Genomic DNA, 20,086 nt, shown 5'->3' on the forward strand with positions numbered 1-20,086 from the left:
GTATTGGGAGACCAGCTCTTCATCTAGCTAACCCACTGCACACAAACACCTGATTCAGGCATGCAGTTGTGCTAAGTGCGAACGCAAATCAATGGCACCATTGTAACACCGGTTTGGATGCACAATTGCTCATGCATATTTTTGAATGTCAAGCCCGAAAAGCCTCCTGACGTTAAAGGCCCAATGGTATTTCCCTTCCAAATCAATGATGTCAAGCTGTTCTCAGCATCCCAGCCAATGTGGAGAGTCTTCAGATATGTTAAGGGCTGTTATAAAGAGACTGTGCTCAGTTGTTTTCCACGCCCATTGAAGGTAGGACCACGAGTAATCAGCTTAATCTTCAGCAAGGGAGATTTAGGTTAGATATTGGAAAACCTTTCTAATTCTAAGAGTGTCCGAGCTCTGGAATAGGCCTCCTAGGGAGGTTGTAGAATCCCTCGCTTGGGAGAGTTTTTAAGAACAAACTGGACAAACACCTGCCAGGAATGGTCTAGGTTTACCTGGTCTTGCCTCACAACATGGGGCTGGACTTGATGACCTTTGAACATCCCTTCCAGGCCCACATTTCTATTAGTCCACCTTCCTAATTTCCCCCTGAGGATTCATCTGGGGACTGGATTCTTCTTCGCTTCCTGCCTTGACCTATTGGTAGTGCTGTGTGTGCTGCTACCCAGCTGCCACGGCCCTCACCAGCAGTGGTGGCATTTTGGTGGTGTGCTGTATTTGATCCATGTATTGGGCATCTTGACAGCACCTGTGTTTTTTTTTTCCCCAGCGACCTCTCAGTGCAAGATCCTGAAGTGTAACTCTGAGTTCTGGGCGGCCACATCTGGCTCTCACCACCTGGGCACGGAGGAGGCACCGGAGTTCTGCACGGCACTCCGCACCTACGCCCACTGCACCCGCCGCACGGCTCGCACCTGCAGGGGGGACCTGGCCTACCACTCTGCCGTTCATGGCATAGATGACCTCATGGTCCAACACAACTGCTCCAAAGATGGCCCCACCTCGCAGCCTCGCCTCCGAACACTACCCCCCGGGGACAGCCAGGAGCGCTCCGACAGCCCAGAGATCTGCCACTACGAGAAGAGCTTTCACAAGCACTCAGCCCCCCCAAACTACACCCACTGCGGGCTCTTTGGGGACCCCCACCTCAGGACTTTCACAGACAGCTTCCAGACCTGCAAAGTGCAGGGGGCTTGGCCACTCATAGACAATAACTACCTGAATGTCCAGGTCACCAACACGCCGGTGCTACCCGGGTCCTCAGCAACTGCGACGACCAAGGTAAAGGCATGGGGCGGGTGGGCAGCCCCTTAGGGGATGGCGATGTTCTGACACTGCCCCCTTGGGGTTACCTTTTGAATCACCTTTTTTCCCACTGCCTTCCACAAAAGGGCCCCGGAAAACTGTTGAGTCTCATCCACAAGTGCCAGGTTATCCAGTGGATTGAGACCAAGTCCGAGCCACCACAAGTACAGGGTCCTGGCCAGAAAATCAAGCCCCTCTCCCTGGACTCTCTGCTCTCAAACTCCTGGTTCCCCACTCCCCCGCCCCCCTAGATGGACTCTGGTTTCTCACCACTGCATCTGGCCCCCCTCAGATTGCTGAGCATTGTCAGAGGAGATGTATCATTCCTGGCATAGGCCTAGGTTGTGAAGAAAGGTTCAGATCATGAACAGGACCAGCTCTACTGTTTTCGCTGCCCCAAGAAGCACACCGAATTGCCGCCGTGGATGGTGGGGGCAGTCCATGTGCCGTTAGGGCGGCACGTGCGTTTCTGCTGCAGCGGCAATTCAGCGGGAGCTTCCGTCTTCAGCCGGAAGACAGAAGCTGCGCCACCGCGGACAGCTGAACATAGAAGCTGTTGCCGAATTGCCGCTGCCGCGGAAACGCATGTTCTGCCCTAACAGCACACAGACTGGCCCCGCCATCCGCAGCGGCAATTCAGCACACTGCTTGGGGCCAAAAATGCGCGGACTGCCCCCCTTTGCAGATTGCCGCCCCAAGCACCTGCTTGGAATGCTGGTGCCTGGAACCAGCCTTGATCATGAAGGGGGCAGGCCCAAGGATCTAAGGCTGGCAGCACCCCCAGAAGGGCAAATCACAAACACACGTCTTTCCCTTTTGCCCTTCCCCCCATGGCATTGCAGCTGTGATTGTGTTCCAGCCCTCCTGGCCAGATTCCTTTGCAGGGCACTGCGACACTCCCATTCAGGGATGGGAACAGCAGGCAGATGACAAGGTGCCAGAGGTGGCTGGCAACAAGTAAAACTCGCTGAACCTGCCCTCCTGTTTATTTTGTGGCCTGTGCAAAGTGGCAGAGATGGCAGCTGAAGGAGCCTGCAGCAAGGTGAAAACTCACCTTCTTGCCAAGGCTCCCACTGCAAGAAAGAGAGAGCGAGAGGTCCCGTGCTCTTTGTGCAAATCTCCTGTCCTGTCTAGTTGTCCCAGGCCCTGCACTCCGGAGGGGGGCGGATAACGAGCAGTTTGTCAGTTGCAGAAGAACGATGCTGCTATTTGTGTCTCTCTGCAGAGACCCCCAGCGGGTGGGGGGAATTCGGCCCCGTACGTAAGTGGCTTCCTTGGCTGTGTCCTTTTAATTTTGAGGCGAATATTGTGCCAGCAGCGAGGCTAGAAGCCCTCTCTTCATTTCCAGAGCAGGCTGAGTGTGGGAAATCTCTCTGTGTTGCCTCAAAGCCTGATGGGCAGGGGCCATCTGGAGAGAAGAGCGAGTCACTCACTATCTAAGGCCAGGTTTGACCCACACAGCCATAGGGTGGTCACCTTTGTTGCTCTCTGCTGACCAGCATTTGATTTGAACCAGTCACCTTAAGGTGAAAGATTTCAGAGTAGCAGACGTGTTAGTCTGTGTCAGCAGAAAGGACAGGAGTACTTGTGGCACCTTAGAAACTAACACATTTCTTTGAGCATAAGCACGAAAGCTTATGCTCGATAAATTTGTTAGTCTCTAAGGTGCCACAAGTACTCCTGTTCTTTTTTCTTAAGGTGAAAGGCTCCCTGCCCAGTCTGCCTGAACCATCCAGCCCCAGCAAGACTCTCAACCTTCTCATCCATCCACCCCCTCACAACCTACCACAGTTTTAATGCCAGAGGAGAAGAAAACCTGGTGGAGGTGGGGGAGCCTCAGGGATCATGTTCCCTTGTCACCATCTCCATACTGCTCTTGCTTTGTGTGTGTGGCATGCCTCCTGGTGGCTGGTCCCCCAGGGAGGATAAGTCACCTGGCATCCCGTAGGACCTATGATGGGTAAGAGAGAGTGTTAGCTCACATGGGAAAGCCTGTGGTTTGGAGCTGAAGAGCTGGGTTTCTAGTGCTGGCTTCCCAGCTGCTTTAGCTAGTAATTGTGTCTGTGGTCAGGACGAGGCATTTTGTGGGGCGCAGTCTGTTCTCGCTGCGCTGTGGCAGCCAAGATAAATGTTCTCCAGGGACCGGGTGCAGCACTGAGTAAATCCAGTGGCAAATGCCTAGTTGTAGCACAATGGAACTCAAAGTGACACGGCTTAAGTGTTAAATCCAGCTTCTGCTTGAGGACGGCTTTGGAGCTGAGGGATGCTGCGGCTGAATTCCACTTTGCTGCATGAGTGCTAAAGCTGGGAGGGAACTCATTTCAGCTACCCTGACACAGAGGAAAGGTAGGGTGGATGGTAAGAAGGGATCTGCATGTTTTGCAGGCCTTTAGGGAGCATGGATCCTTGTCTGGCCCTTTTCACAGTACTCCGGGGGGGACTGAGGAGAGGGTTTGCCACCATCCCTCTTTAGAATGGGAAGCATCGCAATTTCAATGAAGGCTGGCCTGCAGCTTGCAGGGCCTTTAGGTCCTGGAACTTATTTGGGGCGCTGCACCATTTTGCGTCAGGACTGTGGTGCTGAGAAGTGATGAGTCATCGCTCAGGGTGGCGACTCAGCAAGTTTACCCAGCAGGAAGAGTTGTTGGAACAGGCAGCCCTCGCTCCGCAGGTTGGCTCCAAGGCAGATGGTGTCTGTGTGCATCTAGGCTTTCGCGCTGGTGCTGTTCACTGGAGCAGGGTGTTCTCAGTGAGAGGATACAACCTCCAGTAACCTGGTGCATACCTGCCAACACCTGAAAGCTTTAATAGAGATATCTGGCGAGGAAAACAGGGACACACCTTTTAACTCCAGTTAAACCCTTCCGACTAGGAGAGTCTTCTGCAGGGACAAAGAAATGGGAACTGTGCTGCTGCCAAAACAGGGCCTAGGGTGGCTGATGTTTTGTGGATAGCCTCGGCTGTGCGAGGAAGTATTACCTAGAATTCCCCACTGTTCCCACCACCAGTTCAGCTCCATCAGTGGGAACCCGGGTACATAAACAGGGCTCCAGGAGGCTGCAGGGATTTTAAGCCCTGTGTTGTGTAAACCTGCGCTGAGCAGGGTTGGAGGCTGATCTGCGCTACAGCTCCCCCATTGCTGCGCTAAGTGGGACTGAACTGGTGGGAGCAGCAGTGGGAAATCTGGGGCAGAATGGCTGGTGCAGATCCCTCGCAGCGGGAGGGCCAAGGGGAATGCCCATTGGGAGCCATTTGAAACTGGTGTTTGTCCCAGAAGCAATGTAAATAAATAGCAGGATGTATCCAAATGTCCCAGGGGTCAGATCCAGGAGCCTGGTTGTCAGGTGTGTATTTTAGATCCAGATTGGAACTTCACTAAGGTTTTGAGAGCACTTTGGTTCAGACACATCCCTAATAAATAGACTCCGTGTAAGCTCTAAACTCCCTGTACGCTCTCCCATGAGGTATTAAAACCTGTTGTAGCCTGACAGGGAAATCCCAGCTAGAGAGAGGGGGTCAGCCTGAGCACAGAACTAGGATCCAGAAACACCTGCGAGTCTAACCACCATCTTGCTGCGTGGGCTTGAGCAAGTCCCTTTTCCTCTCTGTGGTCGTACCACGAGGGGCTGGATACCCCTCTGGCTCACAGGCTTGTCAAAGGGACCTGCAGCAAATTGAAGAAGGGAAGCATGAACCAACTCTCAAGAACAATTAATAGGCCAGTGGCTTGGGGACATGACACACATTAACCGGGGATAATCAGTGGACTTTCCTCTCCCTCCCCCTCTGCTCCCAGGTCTCAGGGTCACAGCTCAGCTCCAACAAGTAACTTCTGTGGGATTTGGCAGAGTGACCTTTGGGTTCTAGTCCTGTCTCTGGTTCCTTCCTGTGTGTAGCTGATATGCCCCTTGATGCATCCGCCTGTAGGCTGAAGCCTGGTGGCCTTGTGCATAAAATGGAGAAATCTCGTAGTGGGAACTTTGTGCTTGTGGAATTTAAAATGCCCCAAAAGACTGATTCTCCATGTTCCAAACCGCTTCCGGAGGCACGTGGTGGTGGTTGATGAATGAACCAGTCAGGCCTAAACCCCTTTGTATTCATTAATGAGATGTACTGGTGGCTGAGCTCAATGGGGTTATCAGCGTTGGTTAATGCCCACTTCTGTCTCCTCCCTTTCCCCTTACAGCTCACCATCATCTTCAAGAGCTTCCAAGAGTGCGTGGACCAGAAAGTGTACCAGGCGGAGATGGACGAGCTCCCAGCCGCCTTCGCCGACGGCTCCAAGAACGGCGGCGACAGGCATGGCGCCAACAGCTTGAAGATCACCGAGAAGGTGTCTGGCCAGCACATTGAGATCCAAGCCAAGTACATCGGCACCACCATTGTGGTGAGGCAGGTGGGCCGTTACCTCACCTTCGCTGTGCGCATGCCCGAGGAGGTAGTGAACGCCGTGGAGGACAGGGACAACCAAGGCCTTTACCTCTGCCTCCGGGGCTGCCCCCTTAACCAACAGATTGACTTCCAGACCTTCCGCTCTGCTCAGGGCACGGAAGGCCGAGCTCGCAGGAAAGGGCTCAGCCTCCCCTCCTCCCCCGAGGTCTTCACCTACGAAACGGCCATGGCCAAGTGCCGGGAGAAGCTCCCCGTGGAGGACCTGTACTTCCAGTCCTGCGTCTTCGACCTTCTGACCACGGGGGACGTCAACTTCACCCTGGCGGCTTATTATGCTTTTGAGGACGTGAAGATGCTTCATTCCAACAAGGACAAGCTGCACCTCTATGAAAGGACACGGGAGCTGAGTCCAGGCAACACTGCCCCCCCGGGGCATCCCCAGGCCCTCCCTGGCCTCTGGGTGGTGCTGGTGTGTCTGAGTCGGTGCTGGTCAGTGTTCCTATAGATGTGACTGGGGTGGGAAGTGGGGGAGAGCTCAGCAGGAGGGGACGATGGTCTGTGCTGGATGAGGAGAGATTGAACAGCAGGTCCGGCTGGGAGCTAAAGAATCAGCCCCTGTCCTCAGAGTTAGATCCGCTGGAACGTCATGGGCTTGCCCCAGAGAGCAGCTAGACCTCATGTAGCCCTTCTCCTCTTCATGTGGGTGAGGAGGGTGGGATGCCCCCGCCTCCTCCAAGTGCTCCCTCGTGGTACTGCAAACAGTTGTGGTGGCTGTGATGTTGGCATTTGTGAAAGTGACTTCATGTTAGGAGAGTTGGCGGCTGCTGCTGCCTGAGAGGAAGGGACAGTGCCCCCGCTGGTCAGGATGGCATGCGGCGAGATGGGCCCATGCCTAGAGACCGTCACGGGACACAGAGACAGGATGTTTTCACACCTGCTTTGCTCACCGGCCCCGGCCCCACCATGTCTGAGTACCCGGTGCTGGTCAGTGTTCCTATAGATGTGACCGGGGTGAGAAGTGGGGGAGAGCTCAGCAGGAGGGGACGATGTGTGTGTGCAAACAGCTGGTGGTACTCACCTAAGCAGGGCCCGCCCTCTCCTGGGGCTCAGCTGGCTGCCTGTACAAATGCGGGTGCTAAACACCAGAGGAGCTACAATGGTGCCCTCTGGGCGCTGGGCACACATGGCGAGAGGGTGCAGGGGCAAGCAGTTGGCTGGAATGGATTCTATCGCTCATTAAAGACCCTGGTCTTCCCAGCACCCGGCTCCCTGCAGGTGTCCAAGGCGCACAGTTCATCCTTCGCTGAACGGCACCATTCCTGGGGGATGGGGAGAGTCAATCACGGATTGCTTTTGCTGTGCTACGCAGGGCGTCTGGGAGCTAATGGGATCCGGGAAATACCATCCTGGCACATTAACACTCTGATTCACTTCATAGCCACAAGGTTGAATCCTTTGGGCCCTCCTCGCCTCCGAGATGCAAAGGGAGAAACCTGGCCAGTATTCAAGTGGTTTCTGACATTTGCCTTTGGCCTGCCCCCAGCATTTGAAGTGCTCTTTGTGCCGTGGAAGACCTTTGATTCCATTAACTCCCAGGGCGCTCAGGCAAAGCGAGTGGGGAGGTGCCAGTGATCTCCCAGATTCGTACTTCAGGACGACCAGTCAGAGCTCCTCAAACCCCTCACTGACAGGCTGGAGTGTCGCCGCCTCTAGCCCTGTCCTTCTTCATCCCACCGGAGAGCAGCTGTGGGGCTGGGGCAGTGCCCAGGGAATGGGGGGGAATTTTGCTTGTTTGCTGCTAAGCCCCTGCTCCACTCCTAGTGATGTCATTTCAGACCGGTTACACCTTAGTTCTTCCTGGCTTGATTCTGAGGAGGGCACTGTTTGAAAATCCAGCCGGGGCAGACCCTGAGGAATCCCAGCTGTCCAAAGGCTCTGTTCCCTGGCAGTAAGCGATCAATAGTCTCCCCTACCAGGGATGCAGTGCCCCTTCCCCTTCTCCGTGTGCTTCTGGGATTTGCCTCATGGTTTGCTCAGCGAATGATGAGACCATCTGTACCTCGGCCTGGAGCTGGGACACCTCTAGGGGAATGCTCCATCATTCCCCTAGCAGGAATTTCCCAGAGATCTCCCCAGAAGTGCGGGTAGATCACTGGGACAGCCAGCGATCATGGATGGTCTCTTGACGGCACCCAGAGAGCCAGTCCGGAGAGGAATGAGCGTACGACACACCCTGCAGCACATATAAACTAGCGTCACGTGCCTGCCTCCTGTAAATACTCAAGCAACTATCCATTGTGTCCTGCCAGCTCTCGACCTCCATTTGTAAAGCAGCAGAGAAATGCAACGTGTGTCATTGGGTGTAATATATAGTGTCTCTAATCTGTGGAGTCCTGGCGTGGGTCTCATGTGACTGTACAGATGAAGAGATGTAATAGGTTTTTAGGTGTTTAACAAAAAACAGAAAAGAAATAACGAAAAGATGTGTTTACTACTTCGCTCCTTGCTTTGTCCGCTGGTGGCCCGTGTTTCTGTTTAGGGCGATTTTAAAATAGGGATCTCACAATGTAGGGAGCTGGGGAGACCAACCACTGGAGGGTAAATCTACCAACTCGCTGGCCACAGAGCTCTTAGGGGGGCAGCTTGAAAAAGAAATAATTGAGACATTCTAAATTATCTGTATTTATAGTAGAGTAGCCTAGGTGCCCCAGCTAAGATCAGGACCCCATTCTGCTAGGTCCCATATAGGCACCTAGTAAGGGACAGTTGCTGCCTCAACTCAGATAAGGAAGGGAGGGGAAACTGAGGCACAGTTAATTAAATTACTTGCCCAGGGTAACGCAGCTGGGCAGTGTGAGAGCTAGGAACAAAGCCCAGATCTCCTTTGTCCCAGTCCAGTCCACTAGACCATATTCCTCCTTAAGGCTCCTATAGTGGCTATGAACTGCTTGTTTCCAAGTTGGGTTTGATCCTGGCCATATGGTATGACCAATGGTCTATTTCTGCCAAGTTTAACAGCTTCCAACCTTGTTGGGTGAGCACAAGTCCTAGAAACTTTCCATTGCTGACAATGTGCATGTGTGTCAGTGAGGGAACAACACTCTCCTAGTGTGTTTGGTAGCTAGCAGCGGGCAGATCCTCTGGCTTCAGTGTGACTAGTTCCTTCATTACATAAAAATCAAATCTTTATTTCTCTTAGAAATTGGAGAGGTCAATATTTAAAGTCACATTATCTGCTTTATGGTGAGGCAGTGACACACCTGCTCCACACCTGGGTACCCCACAAATAATCCCAACTATATGGAGGGGTGGGACATGGAGCTGTCAGCACTACAGGATGAGTACTGCCCTGGGTAGGCAGCACCTCTGAGAGTGACATTGCTGTTAGTCAATCTGCTGTCAACGGTGCCACTTCCCAACATGGCAGCATAAGAGAGCGAGCTATGCCATGGTCAGAGCTACCCTCTGGAGGAGGAAAGTCCTCCATGATCTTGATTGTGTCTCCATAGCCCAGGCCCTCCCTAGTAGGTCAGTGCTCCAGTGGTGGTGGAATATATTACGGTGGTTGGGCTATCCCTCTTTTAGAAGCAAACAGTTAAGCACTTTATTTTGGTTGTGTTTGATCCAGTGTGGCCAAGGAAGACCTGATGTGGTTGGAATAAAAGCAAAAGATTTTGGTTTTGGGTGGGGTGGGGTGGGGGAAGAATCTCCTAATTGCTCCTTGTGTTTTTTGGACCCATGTGGGGTGTCACTGCATGTACATACTGTAAATTATTTATTGATGAAAATGCAAGTAAAGGTTCTCTCTGTTTTTTTTTTTTTTGGACAACAACCTAGTGGGTGTTTTCCATCTGCCTTGTGTTGTGTTTGATTTTAATCGGGAAGGAAAATGAAAAAAAGACATGAGAAAGTGTGATAACACTCTAAGGTACAGCCTGATAAGCTTCCACCTTCTTGTGGAATATTCTCACTCTATGGCAAACCAGAGCCCCCTTTTCCTTGCCATGAACCATCCTCAGCCACCTCCCCCATCTGGCTGGGATTGTCCTCCCATTTGGCAACATGGGAACGTTAGGATGACTGCAGCCTTCCAGGTTGAAAATCCACATGCTAGGACAGAGTGAGTCTTGGTCTCCTTCTAGTGGCTGGTCTACCTCAGAGGTTTAAAAGGTGCATGCTTTTAATGCTGAAGGGCCTAGGTTCAAAGCCTGCTGTTGGCCCAACAGGGTGGTGGTCAGGTTTTGCCCTCTACTGGATGGAATCAGAACTGCACATTTTCATCATAGATTATCAGGGTTGGAAGTACCCCCTGCTCAAAGCTGGGCCCATCCCCAGACAGATTTTTACCCCAGTTCCCTCAATGGCCCCCTCAAGGATTAAACTCACAACCCTGGATTTAGCAGGCCAAGGCTCAAACCACTGAGCTGTCCCTGCCCCCATAATTAGCTTGTAGAACTCCCTTCCACTAGATACCTTTGGGGCCAAGGCTACAGTAAGATTGAAGGAAAGAATTAGCCATTGATATGGATTACAAAAACATTCAGTTATACAGAGGATGAAGAACATTTGATATGAGATATACAGCCTTATGCTTCAGGGCATGAGCTATTCACTGCCTGCTGGGATTGAGGAAGAAACTTCCCCTATGGGCATCTTATTCTGTTGCCAGGTTCCTTGAATCTACCATCAAAGCACACAAACCAAACTTTGTCAGACATCAGTTGAGATCCACCTAACTCGAACTGAGAGCAACCATTTCAAACTCAGGCAGGCAAGATCTGCACAGGGACCACAACACTAGGAAGTGCCACAATGTGCTTCCCCAGTAATACCCACCCGCCTCCCAGGTTGTGATAAACCACTGAGTCTTCTGCTCTTTATTTCATTTCCTCTGAGGCTAGATTAGTGCTCCTAAACCAGAATGCTGCTCCTGTTGTGACTCAGTAATGGCCTATGTTCCGGCCTTTAAATGAAAGCAAATTAGCAGTCCCTAGGCTTTCACCCACTAAAAGAGCAGGCCAGTAGTAGATGAGCTCAGAGCCTTAAACTCTTATTTTTATCTGCTGTCTTCCCTGAACCCACAGACAAATCCTGAAGGTGGCTGCCTGTGGCTCTGGGGGAGAGGAGCTCAAGGAAAGCCTGGTTTGCCATTTGCTGGAAGGCCTTCATACAAACAGTATCACCCATGTTTGACACAGCACAGCTAGTCAAACCGCTGACCCTCCTTCTCCTCTGCCTGATTGTTTTTCCCCTACTGACCATTTCTAAAAGGTCAGGTCTGTCCCAACTCCATGCCACCCCAAGAAGCACCCCCCTACAGACACACCCCCCCCAAACTAGCTAACTAGGACTATTGGAGGGCAAGTGGATCCTAATCACAGGAACTGAAGCCTGTTACTAATACCACCTGCTCCCCCTATGAAGTCAGTACACAGTTCACCCTCAGGACAGGTCAGTGATTTGCCAAGATTCCCCTTTGCCTGCCTGCCCTCATTGCCAATGCCTGAGCCTAGCTCCTAAAACTACCAGGAAGGCCTGAGATGAAGGCCACTTCAGAGCCCTGCACCACCCTTTTCTACTCCCCTCTTCCTAGTTCCTTTGCCTGCAGTGCTCATTTATCTGCACCTGTGTGTTAACGAGTTAACACCTCATTAAGGCACAAACCTGCACTGGATTCATTTCAGTCTGCTGCAGTACAGCCCTTACCACTCTGCATTATTGGGGGGAGGTGATTCTGGGAGGTTCACTTAGGCCTTAGCTTGACTCAGGGCTAGTCTACACTAGAATGGCTCCAGCCAGACTGCAGTGGAGCCTACCCCAACCCGCTAACTGCAGTGAAGAGCCAGCAGCAGGTAAAACTCCAGGGTGGCTCCGGGCAGAGGCTGATAGAAAGAGGGCTCCCAGAGCTAGATCATAAGTCTCTACAGTTTGAGCTAAAGGCTAAAACTCTCTTGCTGGGGCTGTAGCAGCCTGTGACTTGGGCATGGAGGGGCACAAGTACCACACACTAAGCTGTGGGTGATGCTCGCAGCACTGGATCTTTGCATTTCCATTCACCTTCCAGCCACTGCTCTCAGCCAAGTCTCACCACATCTCTGGGAGCAGGTAAACCTGCTATGCCTCATTTTACACCACACGAGGAAGATGAAGTACCAGGGACGGGTTTACAAGTGCTGTGAGGTCCCTAAACCTGCAGCAACAACTGCAGGCAGCTGTTTACCACTAATTGCATTCACAGACTGATGTTTCTAGGGGGCCTGTCAGCATCAGCACCCACCCCAAGCCTCTACTCAACCAGTGACCACATGGGCCTTATTAAGCCTTTGCTTCCCAAGTTATGGTGGCGCCCCTGCAGCTGGCTGGGGCAATGCAGCACACAGGACTATACAGGGCTGCCTTGCATAGGTGTGAGCCTGGAATTCTGCATGGTTTTATTGTGATCTCTCAATGTTCCAGCCAGGAATGGGTCACTCAGTTGTTCTGGTGACCCTCTCCCCTCCCCAGAACAGTCTCCTTAGTGGGAGCTTTCACTTGAAGGCCCAAATTAGATGCTACAGGAGAGCCTAGTGATGCAATATGGGTTAAACTCCACTCTGGGCTATACACACATAGCACCCATTGGCTTCAATGGGAGCTGCACCTGTCTGGCAGGGGGCCAATGCAGAGTCTGGCTGGAATGCAGACATGCCCCGTGCAGGTGCCTCTTGGATTAGGGTGACCAGATGTCCTGATTTTATAGGGACAGTCCTGATTTTGGGATCTTTTTCTTATACAGGTTCCTATTACCCCCTACCCCCGTCCCAATTTTTCACACTTGCTGTCTGCTTGGATGCACAGCCTGCTGTCTGCTTTGGAACTGGAGCAGATGGGTCATCTTCAAATGGCTTTTCTTTGAGAAGCTGCTGCCCTCTAGAGGGCTGTCTCTAGAACAGCATGTGGGCTTGGTGTACGTCCTGCTGCTGCTGCAGGGAGCAAAAATTCAGGCTAACTGGCTCTTTGCACTTATCGTGTTATGGAACGTGCCCTCCACAGAGGCGCCATGGCAGCTAATTAGTGGGGCTCTTGTGTTCTTGATCAGTAAATGCCTTTGTGACTCGGGCCATGTGGGGATTGCTCAGCCAGGGAGCGCGTAGCAGGCAGCGCTGGGGCTGGGCCCTGCCACTGATGTGCTAGAGCCTGCCAGGCTCAGGTGATGATCCCTTAATTTTTAGAAACCAACTCTATAGGGAGCAGCATAGCCCCATAACAGAGGCAGTTTTGGGGCTGGGAGACTGGGATGAGCAGTGAATGCCCTTAAGCAAGTCACTTAAAAAAAGTATCTGTGCCTCAGTTTCCCCATGTGTAAAATGGAGGTAATTACACCTTGGGACTGATAAATGGAAAGCACCAAGGATTATTCTTATGGAAGAGAGGTAAGGCATTGCATGCTCTCTTCTGGTACTTAAAGGTTTGGGTGCCCACTCTGATTTCATGGTAGCACCTGCTTCAACACAGAAGGGAGGCTAGAGGCATGCTGAGCTGCACCGTCTCACATCTCCTTGCTTTAGAGATACAGTCGAGTTCCTGGGTTTACCTTCGGTGTCTGACTGCACACCAGGAAGGGCCAGACCTGCTGAACTATTAGGAGCTGAAAGTTGTAGTCACAGGAAAGAAACTTTCCTCCTTAGATTTGCTGTAAAGTCACAGATTTTATCTTCATAACCTCCCTAACAGCAACACAGAGGCAGCAGCTCTTCCCGTACGGCAGCTGGGCGAGGTTCCTGTGATGGGGCGGGACAGATCTGGGGAGCAGATCACACCCACTCATTGCACAGCAGTTGTACTATGCATTCACTCTATGCTGGTGGGTTTATTAACCCAGTCCTTGGTATTCAAACCTCTGTTTATTTGGCATCACCTGCTGCCCACCTGGATACCAGATGGTTTCTGTGCATCAGAGCTATAGAAAGGAACAGAGCACCATAGTCCTGGGTGGAACCAAGCACCTAAGCGAGCCAGGTGAACACCTTGTCTGTGTGCCTTTGAGATCCAGCGGTTAGAATTCCAGGCTGGGATCAGCCAAATGTGCAGTTTCCATGTAAATGCAAAGAAACGGCCCTTCTGTTGCCCATAATTGATGGGCCTGTGTTTGGTGCCAGGCATGACGGGACCTTGGCCTGGCAAACCAAGCAGTTCCCTTTCCAGTAAAAGGCAGGGGTGCTGCTGCAGCCAACTTGGAGAGCTTATTACTATTGTAAATCAGCAGTCAATGATTACAGCACTCATTCTTCAAATAAAATCCCCCAGGCTGGGCAGACACACAAGTGCCTGTAGCTGCCCACAGTTGATATTTTCTTCTTATTAGCAGCTCCTTGTGCTGCTCCAGCACCTTCCACCCAAAGCACTAGGTGAGCAGCCCACAGAGTAGGGGAAGATTATCCCCATTTTACCGATGGGGACACTGAGGCACAGGGGAAGTGATTGGGCCCAGGCCAAACTGTGGGTCGGTACCCAAGGGTCCTGACTCCCGATCCTATGCTCCAACCACTAGCCCTTGCGTTCTCCCCAGGAGCAAGGGAAGGGCAGAGTAAGCACTGACTCCATGCACAGCACTGGGGACGCCCTTCACATTGCTCAGTACAGTATTTTCATTTTCAGTTAAAAATGAACAGCCCAGGGAAAGCCCTTGTGCCTTTCACAGCAGAGGAAGGGCACAGGCTCCTTCCCAGGGAGCCTCCAGCCGCTTTCAAATACAAACGGAGGGGATGGGACAGTGGATCAAAGGCAAGAACCCGCTTCTGTAGGGCAGGGCTTCACCGAGCGAGGCAAGAGCACTTGTCAGGACCAGCGCTTGTGAGGCCAAAGAGGAGTTTGAAGAACGGCTAGCCAAAAACTCCAAAGGTGGTAAAAGACGGTTACTCACCTTTGTAACTGTTGTTCTTCGAGATGTGTTGCTCATATCCATTCCAGTTAGGTGTACGCGCCGCGCGTGCACATTCGTCGGAAAACTTTTACCCTAGCAACTCAGTGGGCCGGCAGGTCGCCCCCTAGAGTGGCGCCACCATGGCGCTCCATATATACTCCTGCCGGCCCACCCGCTCCTCAGTTCCTTCTTGCCGGCTACTCCGACAGTGGGGAAGGAGGGCGGGTGTGGAATGGATATGAGCAACACATCTCGAAGAACAACAGTTACAAAGGTGAGTAACCGTCTTTTCTTTTTCGAGTGATTGCTCATATCCATTCCAGTTAGGTGAATCCCAAGCCTTACAAAGGCGGTGGGGTCGGAGTGAAATGTGGCAGAATAAAACTGCTGAGCCAGAGGCTACAGCCTCTCTTGACTGCTGAACCAGGGCATACTGCGAAGCAAAGGTATGGACCGAGGACCAATGGAGCTTCGCGACAGATCTCGTGGGTAGAAACACGAGCCAGCAAGGCGGCAGATGAAGCCTGAGCCCTGGTAGAATGCACGGTGATGTGGCTTGGGGAAATATGAGCCAAATCATAACAAGTGGGGATGTCCGCCATCACCCCAGATGAGATCCTCTGAGAGGAGAACAAGCAAGCCCTCCCTTTGGCCCGCTACCGGGATAGAGCTGGGGCACCTTAGGAAATGGTTCTGTCAGCACAATATAATGCGAGCACTCCACAGATGTCCAAGGAGTGCAACAGTTGTGCCCATTGCGTTGAACTGTGGGTAACATGAAAAGCCAAAACCACCTTAGGGAGGAAAGCCGGGTGCGGTCATAACTGCACCTTGTCATTGTGAAACCTAGTGTACGGCGGAACCCCCGTAAGAGCTCTGATCTCAGAGACCCGTCTGGCCAAGACTAGGTTGAGGTCCCAGGTCGGGGCTGGGCGGCGCACCCGAGGGTGCAAGCGCTCCAAGCCCTTGAGGGACCTCGAACCCATAGAGCGTGAGAACACTGAACGTCCATCTCAGCCTGCTGGAAGGTAGAGATGGCTGCTGAGTGTATCCTCAGCGCTGATACCGCCAGGTCCTGCCGCTGAAGGCCAGAGGCAGGCCAAACAGAGGGGATCGAGACCTCAGCAGGAGCAAGATCGAGCGTATTGCAGCTGTAAAAGAAACGCTTCCACCTGGCCCGGTACGTTGACCAGGTGGAAGGCTGCCTGTCACCCCGACTCAGGTACGCAGCAGCCACCGTGAGGCGAAGAGGCTGCAGGTCCGAGTGACGAAGCCTGTCGTTGCCCTGAGTGATGAGGTCTGGGCTGACAGGCCGAGTAACGTGGTATGTCAGCGCTGCCTGGACCATTCTGGAGTGATCATGATGATGCACGCTCTGCCCCTGCGGAGTTTGAGCAGGACCTAATGAACCAGTGGGAACAGTGGGAAGGCATAATGCAGTTGGCCTTTCCACGGCATCAGGAATGCGTCCAAGATCGATTCCGAGGAGAGATCTTGGAAGGAGCAGAACACCTGGCATTTCCTGCTCTCGCGGTGAGCGAACAGGTCTGTGTGAGGAAACATCTCCACTTCCGGAAAGCGGGACGCCTCACATGGGGCAGAGTGATCACTCGTAAGGCAGGAAAGACCTGCTGAGGCAAAGAGTTAGGACGTTCCAAACGCCTGGGAGAAAGGACGTCGCCAGCTCCATCGAGTGGGCCATGCCAAAGACCCGGAAATGGATGGCCTCCTGACAAAAAAAAGCGGGGGGGGGAGGACTATGTCCCCCCTGAATACTTATGAAGCACCTGGTCGTTGTGTTGGCTGTAAACACCGAGATACAACGGCCTCGCAGCTGCCGCTGGAACCCCTGGCATGCCAGGCGGACTACTCTCAATTTTTGGGGCATTGAGGAGGAATGCCAGCTCCCTAGAAGACCAAAGGCCTTAAGCTCAGAGGTGACTATGAACACTCGAGCAGAGAGATGAGGCGTCCGCCGTCAGGGGCAGTGAGCCGGACTTGGAGAGGACGGAGGCGGAGCTTGGCGTGTTTGGTTACAAACTTGCGGGCAACCATGGACCCAGGAGACTGAGACAAGAACGAGCTGAGGTCGTTGGGAAAGCCTTCAGACCTCAGATGATTGTTGCCATCGCCTAAAATCTCAGTTGCGATAGCAGGCTCCGGCTAGGTAGGAGACCAGGATAGCCCCTAGGGAGCCCAACCTCTGCGTGGGAACCAGAGTGGATTGCTCTATAATAAACAGCAGGCCTTGACCTGTGAATAAGACCGTGGCGATGCCCACGCGCTGAGTGGTTTGTGTCTCAGAGTCTCCGTGGATAAGCGAATCGTCCAGATACGGAAAAACGCATATCCGACATCAGCGACGGTAGGCGGCGACTATGGCCGTAAACCGGGAGTATTGACAGTCGGCTATAGAGCGGAGGCATCTCCCGTGCGGAGGGAAGATGGCATTGCGAAAGTACGCGTGCTTCATATCCAGGGCGGCACAGTAGCCCCCAGGAGGCAAGGATGGAATAATGATTCCCAGGGATACCATGCAGAACTCCAACCTTATCCTAACCCGGTTGAGTCCGTGCAGGACCAAGAAGGTCTGAGACCTGTGTTCGAGTGGGGGACTAGGGCATAACGGGGGTAAAACCCCTTACCCCTTTCGTCCACTGAAGTGGGACAGGGCTGGAGCAAATTCAAGGTGGTACCTATGCTCCATCGTGCGCAGGACCCAGCGATCTGAAAGTAACTGGGGCCATGCCAGGAGAAAGCGGGATCGGGATCCCGTCCTGCGACTGGTACACCGCCCTCAGGTGAACCTTGGAAGGTCCGTCTTTGGTCCCAGTGGTAATTGCGAGGGACCTTGACTTTGGCTCTTTAGGGGTCCTGACGTTCGTCTGCGACCACCTTGGCCCTGCCGTTTGCCAGAGTTCTGCCTCTGGCTAGGCACAGAGTATGGCGGCTGGGGCCAGAAAGGCCTGCGTTTTGTCGCTGGCGTATACATGCTGAGACGCATTAGGACCCTATTGCCCACCAGACTTCGCAGTCTGGGGCTGTCTCTGCCGCGAAGATGCCTTTACCAACAAAGGGTAAATCCTGAATGGCATACCGCAGCTCCGGCCGGAGGTTTAAAACCTGAAGCCATGAAATGCACCTCACGGCGACACTCAAGGCCAGAGTGCCGGCCACAGAGTCTGCTGCGTCCAACGAGGCCTGGAGGGACGCTCTGGGAACCTTCTTTCCCCCCGTCCTCCAAGACGGCAGCGAACTCCAGGTGGAAGTTTTGAGGGAGAAACTCCTTCACTCAGGTGCTATAATTATCGCAGCTAAGCAAGGCTTGTTGCTTTGCTACCCCGAGCTGCAGGGCCCCTGCAGAGTACACCTGGCGGCCAAGCCTGTTCATTCGCCAAGCCTCTTTCTGCTTCGGGGCTGGCGCCCGCTGGCCATCATATCAGGATCGTGGTCCTGAGCATAAAATCTGCGCATATGGGATGACACGGATGCGTGTCCGGACGGCCATGGAGGTACTAAAAGAAGGCACAGGCAGAGTCTCTGACTCACTCGGACCTTGCCCAACTCGGCACCGGGGACCGGCATCGGGAGGCGTATCGGTACCTGGAACGAGATCCAGACCCGCAACCAGAACGGTGTCGGGAGGTCGACCGAGATCTCGAGGCTCGGAGAAGGGCTACAGGAGTCAAGGTACCTGCCCCGGTGCCAGAGGTCGGAACGGTGCCGATAGCGGGTCGGCGAACGGGATACCGACCGGTGCAGCGAGTGTGACCAGTACCGAGGAAAACAGCACCGGGACTGCCAGTGGTGTCCGGCGTGCCGACAGGACTTGGAGTGTCTGCGGGACCGTGATCATGAACGGTGCCGCTCTGCTGTGCTGACAGGGGACAGTCCCCTGAAGAGACTGTATTACCCGTACCGGCGGTGCCCGGGACAGGCAGCACTGACTCTGTCATGGCACTGAGAGCCCTCGCCGTTGGTAACATCTCCGGCGTGAAGGGAACAGCAGGCTCAACCACAGTGCGTACTGGGGAGCTGTCAGGCACCGGATTCGACAGCCCTCGTGGGACCGGGATCCACGGTACCGAGGTCATCAGAGCTTCGGTAGGTGTCGGTGCCGGGCGAACCGAGTTAGATAAGCTGTCTGGCTGCGGTGCCGTCAGCACTGAAGCAGCGGGAGTAATACGCTCAACCACGGCGCGTGCCGGGGAGCCGTCGGGCACCAGATTCGATAGCCCTTGTGGGACTGGAATCGACGGTGCCGATGTTGTCGGTGCCTCAGAGGCGTCGGTGCCGGGCAATCCGACTTAGACTAGCCCTCTGGCTGCGGTGCCGTTGGCATGGAAGCAGCCGGAGCAGGAGCTCAACCACGGCGCGTGCCGGGGAGCCGTCAGGCACCGGATTCTACGGCCCTTGCGGGACCGGGATCGACGGTGCCGACGTCATCGGTGCCGCAGCAGGTGTCGGTGCCGGGCGATCCGACTTAGACTAGCCCTCTGGCTGCGGTGCCGTTGGCACGGAAGCAGTCGGAGCATTAGCTCGACCACGGCGCGTGCCGGGGAGCCGTCAGGCACCGGATTCTACGGCCCTTGCGGGACCGGGGATCGACGGTGCCGACGTCATCGGTGCCGCAGCAGGTGTCGGTGCCGGGCGATCCGACGTAGACGAGCTCTCTGGCTGCGGTGCCGTTGGCACGGAAGCAGCAGGAGCAGTAGCTCAACCACGGCGTGTGCCGGGGAGCCGTCAGGCACCGGATTCTACGGCCCTTGTGGGACCGGGATCGACGGTGCCGACGTCATCGGTGCCGTAGCAGGTGTCGGCGCCGGGCGATCCGACTTAGACGAGCTCTCTGGCTGCGGTGCCGCTGGCACGGAAGCAGCAGGAGCAGTAGCTCAACCACGGCGCGCGCCGGGGAGCCGTCAGGCACCGGATTCTACGGCCCTCGTGGGACCGGGATCGACGGTGCCGACGTCGTCGGTGCCGGGCGAGCCATCTTAGACGAGCTCTCTAGCTGTGGTGCAGTTGGCACAAAAGCAGCAGGAGCAGTAAGCTCTACCACGGCGCGAGCCGGGGAGCTGCCAGGCACCGGATTCCGTGGTCCTGGGGGACTGGAATCGACGGAGCCGAAGTCATCGGTGCCTCTGCAGGTGTCGGTGCCGGGTAACGCAACTTAGGCGAGCTCTCTGGCTGCGATGCAGGTGGCACGGAAGCAGCGGGAGCAGGGGGCTCAACCACGGCGCGTGCCGGGGAGCCGCCAGGCACCAGCAGGAATCGTAGGCTCTCTCGACCTCGGAAGAAGGGAGCGGTGCCGAGTCGACATCGGTGCCGGCGACGGTCGGTGCCGAAAGGCCTTGGTAGTAACGGCGGGGTCCGGTGCCGAGGAGGCGCTTCTGCCCGCCGCTTGAACATCGCTCGGCGCCCAAGGTGGAGGGGTAAGTGAAAGTCCCGCACCTTTTTGTTCTCGGCTTAAAAGCCTTGCAA

General features: G+C 54.2%; 1 protein-coding gene across 1 annotated transcript in view; it reads left to right on the top strand.

Annotated features, from left to right (window-relative positions):
* Positions 1-9,538, top strand: part of RGMA (repulsive guidance molecule BMP co-receptor a) — a 35,968-nt gene extending 26,430 nt beyond the window's left edge. The window contains exons 3-4 of the mRNA XM_030578909.1: positions 776-1,287; positions 5,498-9,538. Of these exons, the coding sequence (XP_030434769.1) occupies positions 776-1,287; positions 5,498-6,208 (1,223 nt within the window). The 3' untranslated portion in view covers positions 6,209-9,538. The remainder of the gene's footprint in view (positions 1-775; positions 1,288-5,497) is intronic.
* The last annotated feature ends 10,548 nt before the right edge of the window (positions 9,539-20,086 follow it).

The sequence above is a fragment of the Gopherus evgoodei genome, chromosome 10, assembly GCF_007399415.2.
Source record: "Gopherus evgoodei ecotype Sinaloan lineage chromosome 10, rGopEvg1_v1.p, whole genome shotgun sequence".
Taxonomy (NCBI): Eukaryota; Metazoa; Chordata; order Testudines; family Testudinidae; genus Gopherus; species Gopherus evgoodei.